Source organism: Brassica oleracea, chromosome C4 (genome assembly GCF_000695525.1).
Source record: "Brassica oleracea var. oleracea cultivar TO1000 chromosome C4, BOL, whole genome shotgun sequence".
Lineage (NCBI taxonomy): Eukaryota > Viridiplantae > Streptophyta > Magnoliopsida > Brassicales > Brassicaceae > Brassica > Brassica oleracea.
Window position 1 is genome coordinate 46,391,520 of NC_027751.1, and position 20,051 is coordinate 46,411,570.

Consider the following 20,051-nt stretch of genomic DNA (forward strand, 5'->3'; position numbering starts at 1 on the left):
ATGGTTAATGTGATTGTTTAATTTTTTTTAATAATATAAATTTAAACAAAAATGAAGAAGGATGCAAAAATTATTATCAAATCTTTATTATTTATAATAATTAATTGTCATATATATTTAAATCATATTAGGTAATTCCGTAGCTTTTATTTAAGGAAAGAATACACACTTCCTATATTTTAGGTTAATATAATGTTCTCTAGTGTTATATAATTATAAAATAATGTGACACCATTAGATTAAACTATACTTTATATTAGATGCTCTAGAATTCTTTGAAATAGAATTTAGAAGGCATTTATAGTGCCACCTAGGATTTGGGGTTTTTTTTAATTAACACAAAATTAAGGTTCTAATTTTTTAAATGCTTCTCAATTATTATATAGGGGATATATAATATCAGAAGTTGGAATAAAAACAAAGAAAAATATCTCGTGCTAAAAAATATCTTTTGGTTAAAAAAAAGAAAAAAGATAATTTTTTTTTGAACTGAGGCTAAAATAGATAAATTTTAAAATCAGAAGTTTTTAGAATTTCATCAAACTATATGAATTATGAAACTCTTGTCTAATTAAAAATACAAATTTAATTATCTAACTAATTATATAAAAATATTATTGTTTTGGTTAAGACACTATGATGAATTTAAGCAATATAAATGCTCTAACAAAATTTTAATTAAAATTTTCGAAAAAAATGAAATAGAAGTGATCGAAATGCAAGGAAATTTTAAAATTATATGTTTGAAAAATATATTAATCTAAAAGAGGATTGGACTTATAATATATATATAGGAATATAAAGTTATGGCCGTAAAGTAGATTAAAATAAAGCAATTACAGGAGGAAAATCTGTTACAACCACTATTAAATTAAAATCAATTAAGTGATAAAATTGAATATACAAAAACAATTTAGGAAAGGAAATCCAAAGTTGACAATCAGTGATTTCCGGGAGGAATAGCCTCTCATCATATTGCTGCAGGGACGTTGGGTATAGCGGGCTTATTCCATCTTAGTGTTCGTCCGCCTCAACGTCTATACAAAGGATTATGTATGGGAAATATTGAAACCGTCTTTTCCAGTAGTATTGCTGCTGTCTTTTTTGCCTAAGCAAAAACTCCCATTGTTTCGTAAAGATACTTTTTAGAAAAAAAAATGGTTTCAAAAATATACTCTTTCCATTTCACAATACATGATGTTATTTTTTAGTGCAGAAAGATTAAAAAATTTATTTTTCTTTAAAAAGTAGTTTAAAAAATATAATTTAAAAATAATCCGACCAATTACAAAAATAACTACAACATCTAATTGGTCACACCGTTTTCAATAAAATTAAAAATAACATAAAAATATCAAAACATCATCTATTTTGAAACAACAAAATTTTTCTAAAATATCATCTATTATGAAACAGAGGGAATACATTTTTTTACTTTTTCAATGTAGTATTTAATAAGAAATTGTAAATTTCAAAAAAGTTAATGGTGTTTATTGGATTTCTATTGGATAAAAGTTATGCAAAATTATCATACACAAAAAACAAATGTATTTACAATTAAGTTTTATTGTGTTTTCTTAATATGTGAGAAAAGTTTAAAGTATTAAATATGTATTTTTTTGAAACAGAAAGGAGCATGAATTAGCCATGTAATAATATACTTGAGTAGTTCAAGAAATATAAAAATCTTCAGATTACTGATGCGAAAAGGTTTACCTCAAACGATAGCTAGGGCTCTATATAAACATCTTAGGCGTTCTCTCAACTTCTCACCGAACAAACTCAAAACTTCATATATCCCTTCCAAACTCGTGTTTCCTTGCCTGCTTAGCTCTCGTTCCTGACAAAAAAAGAACAAAACATCTATCATGTCTTTGATCAAGACTAACAACTTATTCGCTTCTTTGATGATTCTTGTGGCAGTCTTCGGAGTTGCCGTTGGAGACTCTTTGGTCTCTGAATACAACAAAGACTATCACGACGTCACTCCCAACATCTTTGAGCAGTGTGTGAACCATCTAACAACCCACTAGAAAGCTACCAAACCGGGTCTGAAACGGTCACTCCAACAAAACCGAGAGTCCAAAACTTTATATGCGGTGTTCCTGGTCACTGCGCATGCGGCATAGGACAGAAGCTACTCGTACCGACCTCGTTGGATCACGGTGCAGCTCGCTTTCCTAGACCGGTCGGATCACCAAACAGTACAATAAATAATTTCTTTTTCATCGGCAAAATTTTGTGCTAATATGATTGTATTATAAGAAAAACAATGTTTGCTTGCTTGATAGTAAGCAATATATATTCGTAATTGCTTTTTTTTTCTCATTCACATAATAAAATATAATATTTCATAATCATTGATATACGAATTGTACGAGTAGGTTTAAAATTTGTCAAGTTTGTGAAAACAATAAATAAGTACAATCCCATAAAAAAAGAACGGATTTGTGGTATATGTCACATAGTAAAAGAACGAAAGCTACATTATTGTCAATAATTATTGACTAGCTTCTGCTCAGTAATGCAAAAATTGTACTCCCTCTATTCTTAAATATAAGATGTTTAGGAAAAACACATATATTAAAAAAATTATTTTTTTGTCAGTATTATTAAAACTATAAAATAATTGTATTCAACCAATTACAAAATCTTATATATTAAAACAGAAGTCACAATATTGATTCATGTGTGATTTTTTTTAAAAATGGACCTAATAGACCTATTCCTATAAAGTCATGTTACATTTAATCTCTAATCTTATCATTTAAATTTTGGGGTTACAAGAAATTTTTATTGGGCTATCAATAATTGGATTTAAATAAGAGATGTTTCATTGGATTTATAGATAATATAAATTAAATAGATATAATTTAATCTTGTAATATTATACCTCCATATGTTAAATATTTAAATATATGTCGATGTTAACTTTTAAAATTATAAAAAAAAAATTTAAATAACAAAAATCATATTATCTAACAATGATTAATCTCTATTACCTTAAACCAATGAAAACAAATTTTAAACTATATAGTTTATTTTAAAAATTAAACAAAAACTAAATGTTTAATTATTTACTCGATAATATAAATTAATGAAGCGAAAAATTTAATTTTTAAAAAACTTTCTAAATTTGTGAAATGTTATAATATCTTTGAATATGACAATAAAACAATATTTTACTAATCTTTTATATATAATTATGATTTTAATAATGAAATAATAATCTGAAAATATATATATAGAAGAAGATACAAATACATGTCAAAGTTTAAAACAATATATTCAATGAAAAAAATATACCGTGAACTTATTACGTTTTAAAAATTGATAGACACATATATTATAATATATACCAATTTAGAATTGAAAACAAAATATTTATATAAAAATAAGTGAAAACAAAAATCCGCGCGGTTGCGCGGATCGAGATCTAGTAGATTATTAAATATGATTGATTACACAATTTTTAATAAATTAAAAATTACCTAAAAAGTTGAAAACATCTTATATATTAATTTTTTTTGAAACATTCTATATTTAGTAATAGATGGTGTAGTTTCTCCATTCAACACAGGCCTTCATTATCTCCACCGTAAGATTTGGGTTACTCTCTGCAAACAGCTTGAGCTCATCAGAGTAAGTAATTGTAGCTATATTCATTCGGATACAGCTTAAGGCAGCATTGTTTAGTGCGTCATCGAAAGGGATTTGGGCAAGCACATAAACGTCAAGAGCATTAGATGCGTTCAGAGAAGATATAAGTTCGTTTCTGCTCAGGTCTCGTAGATGCGGGATCTCATATTTATCCGCTGCTAGATAAAGTGATCGAGCATGCCCTGCACAAGGCGTTGAGCCATCACTGTATATGAACTCTACTAAAGCCTTTAGCTCTTCGTGTTTCATCTCCGAGAGAGTGATTATCTCTTTCTCAGACGAAGTCTTGCACTCATCCTCCTCCAGCATCTTCTTAAAGACCTTTGATCTTGCAGCCTATTCAAATCAAGTAAGAGGGTCACTCTCTGAAATCCACTCTTCAGCCAATTATAAAAAATCTATATATTTTAATTGGTCACATAATATTTAATACCAAAAGTTGGATTACAATGCATAAACAACTAATATTTTGAAACAAAAAGAAATATTACTAAAAGAACTTGTATTATGAAACAGGAGTAATACAAAATATTATAGTGTGTCAAATATTGTTTTCTAAACCAGATAACAAGTTGCTCAAAAAAAAAACCAGATAACAAAAGAATAAATAGGGAAGACGTGATTGACCAAAAAAGAAAAGAAAAGGAAGAAGTGAAGACCAGAACAAGTTTGTGGGCGGAGATTGCTGCATCTGGATCGCTGTCTCCTGCCTTGAGCAGCACATCAACTTGCCATTGTTCTTCTAGGATATGTGCAAACCCATCTAAGAAAATGTTTAGGTTGCTCTGTTTTGCCATAACGATAATATTGATATCACTTGAATTTCATTTAGTTATATAGAGAATGAAGTGATGATTCTTTCCTTTGAAAACAAGTATTATTTATCTTTCCTTTTGCTTCCTTGTAGTATCCGATACTTTGGGAATGGAGAAGAGATAACTTTAAAAGCCTAACTTCGATACATTATGTTGAGAGTCTGAGATGATCCTTGTTTTCAAAATAAGTATTTTCGTTGATTTATTTTGTTTTATTTATTTTTACTCTTACTATTATTATACATATAAATCATTTGATAATACAAGTTACTTTTGTAATGTTTGTCAATTTTAAATTTTATAATTGATTATATTTTATACCAGGCTTTAGAGAGGCTTATACTAAATATGGTTGGAATCTTTCTTCCTTTGTCTGTGTGTATAATGCAATTAATTTGGATGTTAGTATTTAAGATTCAGCTTTTTCTTTTTTTTTTTTTTTTTCCCGCAGAATATCAAATGGATTTGTATAATTGGGCCGACGAGAACGCTCCTCCGGGTACTATGATGCTCATAGACGGTCATGAGCAACTGGGATGGTTAGCAGAAACACTTTCCGAGTTTGAAGATAAGGAATTCAGAATTCTTCTTGCATATCCTCACCGTGACCCAGCAGCCACACCCTTTCCGTGTAAACAGTGGGATTGGGCTGCCTTGTTCTCAGATGAACAGGAGACGACAACAACAAGCCTTGTTGTTAATTCCAGTGTTAAATCTCCCTGGTTCTGTGAAGTATGCTTTGTTGCTGCCCCAAGCCTTGAAGATTTCACCACCCATCTCAAGTCTGTAAAACATGCATATGGTGTACGCATCTCTCTCTCTCTCTGCTTGTTTCAATACAATACATTTTGCCATTTGTCTTATATATATATATATGTTTGTATGTAGGAGTGGGACAGGCACGCTAGTAAAAACAATGTGGATCGTACTGACCCTGCTAACCTGCCGTTTGGTCTATCAAATGTATGTGTTTAAATCATCTATTCTCGCCTCAAAGTTGATGATATCTACAGCCCTCTCTAACACTGATTTTTTCACTGCAGGAGTTGGACTTGCTGCTTAATCAAGACATGGTTAGACGTCAGATGTTAACGTCAGGGCGCAGGCGCGGGCCGCTCGGCCCTCTTAGGCCTCGACTCACATTCAACCTAACCCATTCCAAGGCAAGTTGACATTTCTTTTCCTTTTCTGAGTTCCAGCTTATTTACTTATCTATGAGTTTTGATTTTACCTTGACATGGTTTTTCATTCTAAAAGTATTGAAGGAACATTTGAAGAAGAAGCTGGAGTGTCAAGGAGAAGAAGCGAGGACGTTGTTTCGATTTTCATATGCTTTTATGTAATAAATAAAAATACTTACTACTGTGTTATCTATTGTTAAACATCGCAATTCAGTTTTTTATATTTGTCATTTCCAAAGTATGCTCTCACAAATACAAGGTTTTCAATACTCAGATGCCAACTCTCTAGAGCTCTAATAAACACTTGTGAGAACTAGAGTATAAACTCCCAGCATATAAAATATAAAATATAAAATATAAACATTCAGCATAGCAACATGAGGAGTATGTTAAGAGATAGAGGGAAAAAAAAATACAGATATTATTAAGTAGAAACTCTCTGGAACTTAGTATTGTAGAAGTTCTCGCCATGCAAATTGACTATAGCCGACATAGCTGATCAGATCGGAAACCGAGTGTTCGTTATACGCGACCATCGTGTTGTGAGAGTGGATCTCCACGTCCATCAGGGTGGACGCAAACCCTCCATCCCCGCGGATGAGTAGAAGGTTTCTTGGACCCCTCACATACCTCATCCACTGTCTGATTCTCCTTTTGATGTCGATATCGCTCGCCTGCTTCCTGTGAGTGTGTAGATGAACCGAGTTGATACCGGAGAAGAAAGGATCCAAAAGAGAGAAGGACAAAAGAAAATACCAGAACCGAAAATTCCGGCGAAGAGAAAAGGGGTGGGCTGCGTTTGAGGAATCATAAGCCAGCAAGACGGTTCTGTGGGAGCAACCACTTGCCGGAGCCAAGAGCCCGAACAATCGCGAGCCTAAACACCGGTGAAAAAGAGAGAGAGAGAGAGAGTGTTAGTGGTTGTTGAATTACTTGTATATTTTCTGTTTTTTTTTTTCAAAAATAGAATCAAACACAATAAAATAGTATTTTATTTAAATATGAAATTAAATCATACCATATGAAATTATGTAATACTGGGACCGGTCCGTCATACGGACGGGATATACTTTACTTGTGATCTAAGTTATTATTTTTGTATGATTTTGTGGTTTATGTTTTTGGTTTGCATTTGCAAGAGATGTATATGATAATAAATTTTGTCTTTTAAAAAATTTTAGGTAAGGAAGGATTATATGTGATAAGATATTGATAAGATATCTATTACTTTAATATTTCAGAATTTCAAAAATCTATCAACTTCAAAAACATATCTTTAAAATTTCAAATTTTACTTTAAGGTTTAAGAATAAAAGTAACTAAATTTTGTATAATATTTTAAGATTTAGAAAAAACTTAATTATGAACAAAATAAATAAATTACTTTAATATTTCAGAAAACAAACTAAATTTTAAGTTAAAACATAAACTAAAACTATAAAATTTCATATTATCCAAATTAATTAACTTTTATTCTTAAAAGATAAACTAAAATTTTAATATTTTAAGATTTTTATTTGAATTTTAGAATTTTTTTAAAGTTTTGTTTGCAGCTTATTATTAAAATGAGCTTACTTTGGGTATTAAAATGAACATATTTTTAAAAATAAAAGTATTAAAATGAGTGTAATAATTAGTTTGAGTATTAAACTGGATAGCAAAAAATGTGGGTATCAAAACTTTAACAAAATTTAGTTGGACTGTTTTTATGAAGTTTTCAATTTGTTAAATTAAAATCAAATAAAACAAATAACATTGATGGTGACTGAAAATAAGTCCAATGATAGTACTAAGGCTCCTAAGGGTAAAAACGAATTAGGCGGTGCATACTAAACGGACAATATGATGCAGTTTGCTTCAAGTGCGGTTTTATAAAATAACGTACAACAAAAGTTCTATAAAATTAATAATATTGAGACTCTGATATTTTATTAATTTATAAAGTAATTAATTTACAAAAGTTTTATTTTTAGATGTTTTTCTGTTTTAAGATATGGTTTTTCCTAAAATTTGAAAATATTTGATTTTAGTGTATATACATTAATTAACATTTTTTAATTCCGCATTTAAATTGTTTTATTATATTATTTTGTGTATATAAAATATTTTCATAAAACTTAAATGTGTGTTTAGATATAATTTTACTAAATCTCATCAAAATATATTAGATGTTAAGAAAATATAAAGATAATTTCATTGTGAATATAAAACAAATAATATAATGCTTAGTTTGTACTTATACTAAATGTATATACATAAAATTATTAATTTATAATTTTAATGGAAACATATTTTACATAGGATTTTCTGAAAAAAATATTATATTATTATATTATCGATTTATATCATATTTTGAACCAGTTCAACTTAGCACCAACAAAGTTTATTAATTTATGGTATTTATTAATTTATCAAACATTAATTTATAGAGTTTATACTATATATAGTGGATAAACGAATTGTTAATAAAGTTTCAATGATTAACAAGTTGTTTATTCTAGCATTTTGGATTTTGAATAAAATGTCTAGTAATTATGATAAGTTTTTAGATGAAAATATATCACAATAATTCAGTTTATAAATAGTATTTTTTTTTAAAAATTACAGATATTTATGAAATTTTATTTTATTTGATTTTTTGGTTCAATACGGTTTAGTTTTTCGATTCCGGAATAAATATGTCCATGACCAAATCTTTACTGAAGGCCTTTTGGTGGAGATTCAAGAAATAAAATTACTATTAAATAACTAAACTTAAGGTATTGCTAGATTTGAACAAACTTGGAACATATATATGATGACATACGTGGTTGACGAAGTTAGCGTAAGAATTGTTAAGTTGATCCATTGAAGAATTCATGTACTCTCTCAGTCTCATACATGGATTTTTTATTATGCGTATGAAAACGTTATGGGTTCTTGATTCTTTCATCATTGATTCACCTGCAGGATGGCAACAACAACAAACAAAAACTATTAAAATGTCATTAACACACTGGTGTAGTTCTTAAACAATAACCTCGGGAGTGACTATTGTTGTCTCTGGTGAAAGCATCGAGGACGACACCAAAGGGAGAAGGAAACGATGTTTGGATGGCTAAAGATTCATCGGAGGCAGCGGTCGGATCGTAACAGTAGTCTCCGGCGACATCTACGGCGGTTGTGGTGGTGGAAGAGTAGACGTCCTTACAATGGTGATTTTGTTCATAAGGAGAGAGAGAAAAGTCTAACCAGTTATTATTCATTGAGTTCAGAGAATGATCTAACGAGTTCTTGGTAAAAGGTAAAAGAAGAAGAACTTAGTTAGGGTTCATGCATGAAGAGGAGGAGAAAAAGGTTTTGGTCTTAAAGAAGAGAGATGAACTAGAAGAAGAAAAGTCAAAGATATAATGTTTCATTTTTTCCGAGGCGACATATTATGCGCAGTTATATAAACGAAATTTTAATTAAATTAAAAAGGAACAAAAAAGTTATTTTACTTGAAAAATGTGGAGATGTATTTGTCGGTTTGAGTGGTGGTGGTAGTAATGTAATTCAATGCCTAATCTCTTAATTCTAGTTTGGGTTAATACACTATAATTAATCAGTTAAAAACCCTTTCAAATCTCTCTTCATGTACAAGTAAGGTTAGTGTTAAAGTGAGAGTAACACGAGGACTAATAATAGAACCCAAAATCACTCGCTGTTGAACTAAGACCAATATTGCTGTGTCTGCGACTGCTAGAGCCATGTATGTATGTGTGAGCCTTTTTATTTTATTTTTATTAAGGCTTTATGTGTGAACCTATGACCGAGCGAGCGATTGCGTTTGGCGTGTTCTTCCAAACGTGAGCTAGTCGCTTCAAATGTTTACAACAAATCCAAAGATTCGTAAAATGTCGCTTCGAATGCTCTGCATGCCATCTCATTGCTTTTGTTGTGCGCTCACACTGATACAACCTCTTCAATCTTTCCGTCAAAGGCAAATACCACATTCTTTTGAATGGGATCGGAACTCTTCCCCTCGTGTCCTGATAACGAGGTTTCCCACAAAATTTGCATATATTCCGTGTCTCATCCGCTCTCTAGTAGATCATGCAGTTGTCAATACATACATCTATCACTTCATACGGTAGTTGAAGACCTGCAACAAGTTTCTGAACCTCGTAGTATGAACCCGGTGCAAGGTTATCCTCAGGTAGAATACCTTTGACAAAATCAGTAATCGCATCCATACATTCTTCAGCCAAATTATAGTCTGTCTTAATACCCATTAATCTAGTTGCAGATGATAAGACTGAATGACCATCTCTACAATTTTGATACAAAGGTTGTTTTCCTGCATCCAACATGTCAAAAAATCTCCTAGACTCGGGGTTTGGTTCTTCCCCTCTATAATGATCATGTACCATCTGCTCAGTACCTACACCATAATCTATATCTGTTCTAGATTCTTCTAACCTAATATCAGGCTGAGGTTCACTAACAGGCTGAGGTTCGCTAGTACTACCATATTCATAACCAGTTTCCCCATGAAGGTACCAAACTTTATAATTACGTGAAAACCCTTTCATATACAAATGAGTCCAAACATCAAATTCTTTTATAACCTTATTATTATTGCAAGAAGAGCAGGGACATCTTAACATACCACTTTTTGCATCCGGTTGCTGTTGAACAAGCCTCATGAATTCTCCAATCCCTTGAACGTATTCTTCCGTAAGCAAATTGGTGTTCGGATCCAAATGAGGTTTATCCATCCACGAACGATAATAAACTTCTGAAGACATGATTTTCACGGAATTGTTATGACTAAAGAGAATGAAGAGAGAATGAAGTGTGAATGAGTTGAATGAGGAGGGGTTGTATTTATAGGAAATTGCTTACGGACCTCCGACGACTTTCCGACGAAATTCCGACGGATGTAAAGAAGTCCGTCGGAATTCCGTCGGAATTGTCCAATCCCAAACGGCTATACAACGGTCATATGTATTTGTCGGCAACGGTCACATGGTTCGTCGGAATTCCGTCGGAAAATACCGATGGAATTCCGACGACTTTCTGTTAATCGGAATGTCGTCGGAATTTCGTCGGAATATACCGACGAACTTCCGACGACTACAACGGTTACATTTTTTATCGGAATGTCGTCGAAAAGTCGTCGGAAAATTCCGACGAACCGTGTGTCGTCGGAATTCCGTCGGAAATGGCCGACGGAATTCCGACGACTTCATTTTTTTGGATTTGGTCGGAAATTTGTCAATATTCCGTCGCAAATGTCCGACGACCTTGGTGTCCGTCGGAAGATCCGTCGGAATTAGGAGTGTTTTCTTGTGGTGTACATGACTAAGAACTAATTAGAAGAGATATGTTCGATGCTTAAAAGAAACATATATAATGTCCAGTGGCTGTGGTTAAACCAATTAAAACGTCCCAAGAGTTTCAAAACATAAATCTGATTCCCCCCCCCCAACTGTAAACGCAAAAAAGTTAAAAAACAATACTTAAAAGTTAAACCACGCGTAATTACATAAGGTGTGGATGACTAGTAGGGGATGGTAGAGATGTACATCCTAAGCGATAGTAGTAAAGTTGTTGAGCTTATCGGATAATATCGAATTAAGAAAGATTATAGGTAAGTATGTAGAGTAATTAGGGAGGAAAAAAGGGACGGACGTTGGGAATTGGTTCCGTCAACGATGTTCCGAGAGCGACATCGTCCTATGGTCAGCGACGGGATGATGAAGTCACTGAGCTGCGTAGAGAGTCCGCTCAGCTGCGTAACGAGTTGGCCGCGACAAAATCTCGTATGGGTGGAGTCGAGGGCTTCTTGGACGTTATAGCGGCCACAAATCCGGAATGGGAGTCCATGTTGAGGAACATGCGACAACAACATCCCTTGTTCACAAGTTCACAAATCACAAGTTCACAAATCACAAGTTCACAACATTGTTTTATAACAAAGAGAGTTTCATTTCTTCACTTGGTCACCACCTTCTTCTTCTTTCTTCCACCATCTTCTTCTTCTTCTTCTTCTTCTTCTTCATCTTCAGAATCACCTAACATATAATTATATCAACAAGAAGTCAAGAATCGATGATGACCATATCATATATAATATAACAAAAAATGACTCTCAAAAGCATAAACTATCATACAAAGACATGCAAAATGCGCAACTCTATTTAAACAAATGACTCTCACAAGTATAAACTATCAAGCAATAAAGCTGAGCAATAAAACGGTGCTGATCCTCCTCTTGTTTGAAACAAGACAAGTTTCCTCCATTGTACCTCTCTTTGTTTATCAGTTAACTATAATTTTGCTACCTTGTATACTATAAAACTTCCATAAAAAGATTGCCGGATCTCGGAGAGCAATACGTATTGACCCGTGTAAATGAATCGCAAGTAAAATAATCTCAAACGCTATTTCTAACTCTTCTAAATCATCTATAAATGTTTATTAATCATTTATAATAATTTATAAACTCAATATTTAAATATTTAACCCTAAACAATAATCACTAAACTTTAAACACAAATGTTAGGGTATTTTTGATTGAATGTATTTTTGAAAAATATTAGCTAAACAAATTTAACATTTCATAAAATAGCTAATTTATGATATACTAAACAAATTTTCAAATATTAATCTGTTTTTGGAAAGCGGTAATTGGTTTCGAGCTAATTAACTCTTCTATTTAGTGATTTCACTTATGAACAATCAAATCAGATGTCAAAAACATTCGTCCAATTAGAGTGAGCTCTTCTCAGGCTATCATGTTTTTTCTTACTAACGATAGACTATACCACGTTTTTCTTTTTGGGAATGTAAAGACGAATGTGGAAATGATGAGGATATGCAAGAGTCTGCCTGAACGTACAAAATGTTTTGGTCATTTTAATTATTAGGGACTATAATTGTGACAGAAACATTTTAGGATTTTCATAAGGAATTTTTCTTTTATATATGAAATACACTTAATTTTATATATGAACTAGGGTAAACCCGCCCGTAGTGAATAAAAGACAAATAGTATAAATTTATGTTACATGTTTAATTTACTTTTAACTAAAAAATAGTACTAACCTTCATAATTTATATAACAATTTTAAATATTCATTTTAGAAATTATATACTTGTTTAATTATTATAAAATTATAAAAATAAACTTTTTTCTTTATACATTTTTAAAAAAATTAATGATTTTCACGATATAAAAAATAACTTATTCATATAACTAAAAATATATAACGATAGATAAATAGATAATATCATAATGTTAAACTATTGCTACTCTATACATATACATGATCTTTTTTGAGAAACAGAATACATATGCATTTTTGTTAGAATCGTATATGTAGTATATATATGAAAATGAAGTTAGCCATGTTATAAAAATAATTGAATAGATTTTTTGAAATAAATATTCTTGGCTAACTTAAAATGATAAACAAAAATTTGATTATAGCTTATTATGTGTTGACTTTATTGATTGTATTTTGTTATTGGATACAATTATTTCTTTTGTTTATAAGAAGTTTGCAATTCAGGTTTGAAATATTTGTTTTTTTTATTCTCAATCTAAATTTTAATTTTTTTTTGTTTGATCATATTTGTTGGTTGTGGTTTTCATTTTTTTAATGACGTACATGCACTTGTTACATAATTAAAGGTTTATCAGGACTTCCCTCCTTAAGGTTAAAGGTTCAAAAAATTACAATATTTCCCTCAGGGGATCTACACAAAATGCAAACAGGAAGTGGGTAATTTATAGCATACCTACAGTGTGTGTACAAAATTTCATATATTTTATTTTATTTTATTTTATTTTCAGAAAAATTAATATATTTGGGTTTAAATATTGTTCTTTGTTAATTTTTATTCAACATTAATTTTTTGCAATATTTTATTTATTTCGTTACATTTCTATAATCACAACACTTTGAAACGTAATATGATTCTAACGAAACTTTTAGATGAGCTAAAATGAAGTGTTAAGTCTTAAATCGTACGAAACAAACTATTGCTTACGGTTGTTAAACAATGTATGATATGAATTATTTTAACAGTACTTTTATTTGGTAGTTTAAAAGGTAGTTTAAATTTGGCTACTGGACGCATAAATCATCGTTTGTAAAAAATAGTTGCGTATTTTTTTTAAAAATGCCTTTGATTTGAATACCAGATCAAACATGTTTTATTACGTTGAGACTATATGCATTGAGAAAAAAGGACATGATTATGGTTTTGTAATTGCAAAACAAATTCAAATTGTTTACAGGAAAATTCAACAGAGAAGATAATATAACGGCTTCAGCAAAGGTGTGAAAAAGAGACTCAATATTAAGTTAAAATGATTCACTTCGAAGTCATACTGAACGGACCTACTGAACCACCGGTTCTCCAGCTATAATAACAAACCTCAATTTCTTTCCACACGCTAACTCCATCATTGCATTGACCGAACACAACAACCGTTCAGTGCTGAAACATAGGAAGCGTTCAGAGGACCCGGAAAATGGATCTGCTTTCTATAACGTAAGCAAACACTTTCCACGATTCCGGAACGTCATGGTGGAGCTGAGCTCCCGGATCGAGAGCAAATTCGAGGAACAGTGTTGGTGTACAAAACAGGGATTGAATTCCCATTGGTTCCCCAGCGATGACCAACTTGGACACCATTTTCTTTTGCTTTTGGTACGTCAACAACCAGCAGTTTTTGGTAGTTTGTTTATTTTCTGTCAGATTCAAAACCAAAGTAGTCAACATTCCTGTTTAGAAACTTAAAAATGTGGATTTAGTAAATGGGTTTGTTACATTTTCTCGTCAGATGGAAGATTGATCCAAAGTTGTAAACCTTTGTTCAGATCTTCTTCAAGCATGTCAGAATGAATGATAACTGTTCATGCAAAAGTATACACTGTAAACCAAACATTTAGAAGCTTCTATGGTAAACATGAATCAGATACTAATAGTAAAAGATGTTTATTTTAGAAGAAAAAAAGAAGGCATTTCTTTTACTTCTAGTACGTATTTTAACAGTTTCAAAACCTGATCATTGTATTTTCACCAAACGTATGAGAAAAATTACATAAAACAGGTTTTCTAATCATCTATGTAAAAATGTAACGTTTATATATTTATGCTGCTTCAAAAAACTTACCAGAGAATTCATCTTAGCATCAACAAAGAATCAAACAACTTCCGCTGACTCCTGAATTTATAAAGAGACTTTAATAAGCGAAGTATAAGAATTGGGTGTCAAAGAAAAGAGAACTTACATGTGTAGCATCAGGTCCTTTCTCAGATCCGTCAAGATGAAGTGCCTGTTCTTGCCTCATTATTCTCAGTCTAGCAGCTTCTTTCTCTCTCTCACTGCAGCTTGACGCTCTGTTCTCTCTCGGGCCTTCTTATTCTTCTATGTGATTCCTTTCTGTCTCAGCAGCCTCCCTTTTTAAACGCTTCACCTCGTCCCGTTTTACACCGGGAGATTGTAAGGGTTTGGTGATTTGCTTTGAAGTTGTAGGAACTAACTCTCACCTGGAATATGTAGGTTTTACCTTCCATTGCTGCAACAAAGGGAGGAGCCTGAGTTTCTTCCGGTTTCACTCCTTCGCCAGCCTGAGTAAATAAGAGATGAATGCATTATCATGACAAAATAAGGTAAAAGGGAGCATGGAAGGTGAACTGAAGACATACCAGAAGATGGCCAGCTTCATTGGCTCTAATGCTATGCAGTTTTGTCATAACCCCATCGAAACAGACGAACAGGCCCTCAGTGGTTTCATCAGTAACGGACATCTCCACTCGATATCTGACAGGCAGTTAACATGTATTAAAGCTTAAAGTGAACTATTTTATATGGAATTTCTTTTAAATTAATAAAAATAGTTTCACATATACTTTTATGTATTTCTATTCAAACTGTTTTTTGTTATTTCTAACATGTCGGAACTATGAAAATATTCCATATTTTCTTTAAACATGATAACTTTAGATTTTAACTGTTTTTTGTTTTCTGATTTATCTAATCAGAGGAACACAACAAAGAGAAACAAATTAAGAAAAGAGATTAACAAAGCTTTGGTAATAACGATCATGGACCTGGACGGGATCATCTCATAGAAGCAGACTCTAAACTATGAATCGAAGACGCTTGCCGTTGATTCCAATACTCCAGTATCATTCTCGATACGTGTCCGAGAAGTTGAACTGCGTTTTGTGCGGGATGGTAGCGTTCGCGAAAATCTGTTAAAACACAGAACCATAGCTTCACCTGCTACTGGATTCGAGATCCCACCTTGTTTTCTCGACACAATGTGTACTGTTTGTTCAGTTAGAACAAAATAAACAAAGCCAACAGATAATAGAAATCATGAGAGAGAGAGAGAAAGCATGACTCATCAGATTATGATATTCACCTAAATTAACCAAAATAGAAAAATACTTAAAAAGAAGAAGATAATAGATTTACCCTACTTGAACGCTCTTGACAACAAGTTTATTTAGACTGTTCATATGCTTCTTAACTTCGAACTCCTGCTTAGATACGCCGGACCTTGCAGCGTACGATACCGAAAAAAAACCCCACAGTCATAAACACAGTAAGAAACTTCTAGCTACGCTCTGCTTAGATTAATCCATAATAATTTTAATCATCTCCAAATTTGGAAAATTTAGAACTCTAGCAATTGGAAGATGATCAGGTGTTTGCTTACCGGAATTGCTACGACGCCGGAGCTTTCAAATCAGCAATGAGGAGAGATGAATTAGCAATTCTGTTATGCAGAAGCTTTTGGAATAATATTATTGTGAGCAGTGGAATGATAAATTTGGTGGAGGCAAACTCACCTATTCATAGCTATAGGTTCAGAGAACCAAAGAGAGTAGAGGATGTAGTGAATGAGAATTTGTGGAAGAAAGACGTAACGACTCAATCGAATATTCATACATAGATTCTTCTAGACTATTCAACTCACTCATACTCCTGACACTCTTTTATGGTGAAGATGCTCAGAGATTAAAGAGTAAAGCCCTGTTCGGTACATTGACGCTGCGATCACTTGCGGCGATCAAAAATCAGTCATCAAATTAGGCAAAAAAAAAGTGGCGTAATAATCAAGTGACGATGCGATCAACTTTTACAAGGATTGCCAGTGACTATTCTGCCGCTGTGTAAAATAGCGTCACTTAAAATGGTGATGCGGCTGTTTCTGAGCGGCAAATGTACGGCTGCCGGTGGTAGTCTCCACATACTTGAGCAAGAAGTTAGTTATAGTTTTGAACGCCAAATCACTGACGCTACGTCTCTGAAACGAACATGGCTTAAGGCGAACCGTAAATTCGATGTTGGCTGTGGCGAAGAAGATGAAAGATCGTCGGCCTAACTTTGATAGAAACGCGGCGTTTCATCAAGGTGAAGCCAATATATGTGGTTTGGGCTCGAAGAAGAGAATAAACGGTCCAACAAAATTAAAGTCCGAATGAAGGAAAGATCAGATTAAATGATGCGGCGCGTTTTAAGAAAATAGGACACGTGTCGTCATCTCTTTACCTTATTTTCTGACGTGGCAGCAGAAAAAGGAGAGAATTTATAGTAGTAGATAGATTCCAAATATATATATTTTAAAAAAAGTTCCTATATACTTCATTGAAGTAATTTGTATATAAATAATTTATTGTATTTAGATATATGTATTGTTGTGTTAACAAAAAAAAAATATATGTATCGTTGACAAAAAGAGAAAAAGGAAAAGATTATTTATGGAAGGGTCGGCGACAAATGGGCCACGCGTATCGGCCCACAGAAAGCAACCAATATATATACATCCGCTAGACCTTCTCTCTCTCTCTGACATTCATCCGATCCCTCGCCTCGCTTGCTCATCGTTTGCCGTTTCAGAATCGAGGTCAGTGATCATGATTCAACCTGTGTGAAATCTAATCTCTCGTCGTCGATTAGACTGCGAGATTTACGATGTTGATTTTGCAGGGGAATGAACCAAATCGAGAACATGGCGACGCAGAAAGCTATTGTGCTATGGAACATCAGCAGCTGCCCGATTCCAGATGGTCATGATCCTCTTATGGTGGTTCAGAGAATACAAGCGGCGGTGGAGAAGTCCGGCTACGTCCGCCGCAACGGTGAGATCTCAATCACTGCCATTGGCGACAAACTAACAGAGGACCCTGGCGAAGACGTCATGAGGAGGCTCTCTTCCATCGGAATCGCTCTTAAAAACGGGGACGGTTGGAATCTTTCTTCCTTTGTCTGTGTGTATAATGCAATTAATTTGGATGTTAGTATTTAAGATTCAGCTTTTACTTTTTTTTTTTTTTTTTTCCGCAGAATATCAAATGGATTTGTATAATTGGGCCGACGAGAACGCTCCTCCGGGTACTATGATGCTCATAGACGGTCATGAGCAACTGGGATGGTTAGCAGAAACACTTTCCGAGTTTGAAGATAAGGAATTCAGAATTCTTCTTGCATATCCTCACCGTGACCCAGCAGCCACACCCTTTCCGTGTAAACAGTGGGATTGGGCTGCCTTGTTCTCAGATGAACAGGAGACGACAACAACAAGCCTTGTTGTTAATTCCAGTGTTAAATCTCCCTGGTTCTGTGAAGTATGCTTTGTTGCTGCCCCAAGCCTTGAAGATTTCACCACCCATCTCAAGTCTGTAAAACATGCATATGGTGTACGCATCTCTCTCTCTCTCTGCTTGTTTCAATACAATACATTTTGCCATTTGTCTTATATATATATATATGTTTGTATGTAGGAGTGGGACAGGCACGCTAGTAAAAACAATGTGGATCGTACTGACCCTGCTAACCTGCCGTTTGGTCTATCAAATGTATGTGTTTAAATCATCTATTCTCGCCTCAAAGTTGATGATATCTACAGCCCTCTCTAACACTGATTTTTTCACTGCAGGAGTTGGACTTGCTGCTTAATCAAGACATGGTTAGACGTCAGATGTTAACGTCAGGGCGCAGGCGCGGGCCGCTCGGCCCTCTTAGGCCTCGACTCACATTCAACCTAACCCATTCCAAGGCAAGTTGACATTTCTTTTCCTTTTCTGAGTTCCAGCTTATTTACTTATGTATGAGTTTTGATTTTACCTTGACATGGTTTTTCATTCTAAAAGTATTGAAGGAACATTTGAAGAAGAAGCTGGAGTGTGAAGGAGAAGAAGCGAGGACGTTGTTTCGATTTTCATATGCTTTTATGTAATAAATAAAAATACTTACTACTGTGTTATCTATTGTTAAACATCGCAATTCAGTTTTTTATATTTGTCATTTCCAAAGTATGCTCTCACAAATACAAGGTTTTCAATACTCAGATGCCAACTCTCTAGAGCTCTAATAAACACTTGTGACAAACTTTCCATAAATGTCTATGCCCCAATATAAGCTAATGTACACAAACTAGTGTTAGTATTATCAGATACAACCTTGAATTGAGAGCAGCGGTAGTCTCTCTCCCCGGAAGATATAAGGCTCTCACAATATTGCATCAACAGACAGCCCTCACAGAGTCTGAAAAACTTTGAACATACATACACGAAGCTAATAGTTGCTACAAAAAAGCCTCTCTCACCAAGAATCCTAATTCATATATCACGAGAAACAAAAGAAGAAGCTACTCCAGGGGGATCATGATGAGCCTTCGTACTGCTCCTTCACAGCTCTTACTTCGGTTTGAACGAAGGGTTTGAGACTGAATATTTCGTGTGTATTATTAATCATCAAAAAGGTTTCCTTATATAAGGATTACAAGATAGAGATAAATGGAAAGAGTACTTATCCTAATCCAACATGAAATAGGAAATCTACTAAATACATAAAAGGAAAGATGACATCTAATAGGAAAAAGAAAAGATGGTTTCCTTTTCTCTCTAAGTCGCCTCTCTCTCTCCTGTAGTCAGCTCTCTCTCTCTCCTCTTGGACACGGCCGTGGTTGGGCCTGGTCGTGGCCTGATAGGCCATCTCTTCTTGTCTTGGTTAATGGCAATCCACATTGTTCATAACACTCCCCCTTGGATGCCATAACCATACAGGATTTGTAGTACGCTTAATGTTGCCTCATTAAAACCTTATCAGGAAAACCCAGTGGGACAAAACCATGATGAAGGAAAAAAAGTACAACACGCACTACTCCCCCTGATGTGAACCTCGGTGTAGGTTCTACATACTACGCATCTTGATGCGTGATCTATCCTGTCTGTGTAGGAAGGGAGTAATCGGCCAGTTTCATTACTGCACCGTAATTAAGACCACTTAGACCTCTTAGGTCGTTTCTCATGTCCTTTGACATTGAGTGTCCCGTTTGAAGCATGTATGCTAAGCAATGTGAACTACATTGTCCTCGGGAATCACATGTTGGTCTTTGCAAAA

At 33.5% G+C, this 20,051-nt stretch overlaps 3 protein-coding genes and 1 pseudogene across 16 annotated transcripts; 2 read left to right on the forward strand and 2 right to left on the reverse strand.

The window, feature by feature from the left end:
* Nucleotides 1-3,493: 3,493 nt before the first annotated feature.
* Nucleotides 3,494-4,457, reverse strand: LOC106342286 (putative BTB/POZ domain-containing protein At2g40440). Its single transcript, XM_013781168.1, has 2 exons — nt 4,320-4,457; nt 3,494-3,996 (listed from the first exon to the last, which is right to left on the reverse strand). Exons 1-2 carry the CDS (start codon nt 4,455-4,457, stop codon nt 3,544-3,546), a joined length of 591 nt encoding a protein of 196 aa, XP_013636622.1. The 3' UTR covers nt 3,494-3,543.
* A 429-nt stretch (nt 4,458-4,886) lies between these two features.
* Nucleotides 4,887-5,886, forward strand: LOC106342289 (annotated as a pseudogene).
* Nucleotides 5,887-5,992: 106 nt separating this feature from the next.
* On the reverse strand, nt 5,993-17,068 carry LOC106342288. 14 transcript variants are annotated; one of them, XR_001269815.1, is made up of 9 exons: nt 16,496-16,672; nt 16,363-16,384; nt 16,124-16,202; nt 15,749-15,944; nt 15,344-15,458; nt 14,926-15,265; nt 14,808-14,858; nt 14,462-14,543; nt 13,865-14,382 (listed from the first exon to the last, which is right to left on the reverse strand). XR_001269815.1 is itself a non-coding variant. In XM_013781169.1 (3 exons), exons 1-3 carry the CDS (start codon nt 15,760-15,762, stop codon nt 15,083-15,085), a joined length of 312 nt encoding a protein of 103 aa, XP_013636623.1. In that variant the 5' UTR covers nt 15,763-16,086; the 3' UTR covers nt 15,066-15,082. The 14 variants fall into 14 exon arrangements, 1 of the variants encoding a protein (XP_013636623.1); XR_001269810.1 differs by having other exon boundaries at nt 15,749-15,968; XR_001269814.1 differs by having other exon boundaries at nt 16,119-16,202.
* A 386-nt stretch (nt 17,069-17,454) lies between these two features.
* Nucleotides 17,455-18,961, forward strand: LOC106342285. Its single transcript, XM_013781167.1, has 6 exons — nt 17,455-17,553; nt 17,637-17,893; nt 17,994-18,346; nt 18,431-18,505; nt 18,586-18,705; nt 18,800-18,961. The coding sequence occupies exons 2-6, from the start codon at nt 17,641-17,643 to the stop codon at nt 18,803-18,805; spliced, it is 807 nt and encodes a 268-aa protein (XP_013636621.1). The 5' UTR covers nt 17,455-17,553; nt 17,637-17,640; the 3' UTR covers nt 18,806-18,961.
* Nucleotides 18,962-20,051: the final 1,090 nt, after the last annotated feature.

Excerpts from the sequence above, each read along its gene's own strand:
- LOC106342286 (XM_013781168.1), bottom strand. The coding sequence starts at position 4,457 with ATGGCAAAACAGAGCAACCTAAACATTTTCTTAGATGGGTTTGCACAT. Across the intron at positions 3,997-4,319 it reads CCGCCCACAAACTTGTTCTG|GCTGCAAGATCAAAGGTCTT; the intron begins GTCTTCACTTCT and ends TGATTTGAATAG.
- LOC106342288 (XM_013781169.1), bottom strand. Across the intron at positions 15,266-15,343 it reads ATGAAGCTGGCCATCTTCTG|GCTGGCGAAGGAGTGAAACC; the intron begins GTATGTCTTCAG and ends TTATTTACTCAG.
- LOC106342285 (XM_013781167.1), top strand. The coding sequence starts at position 17,641 with ATGAACCAAATCGAGAACATGGCGACGCAGAAAGCTATTGTGCTATGG. Across the intron at positions 18,347-18,430 it reads CTGTAAAACATGCATATGGT|GAGTGGGACAGGCACGCTAG; the intron begins GTACGCATCTCT and ends GTTTGTATGTAG. Across the intron at positions 18,506-18,585 it reads TGCCGTTTGGTCTATCAAAT|GAGTTGGACTTGCTGCTTAA; the intron begins GTATGTGTTTAA and ends TTTTCACTGCAG.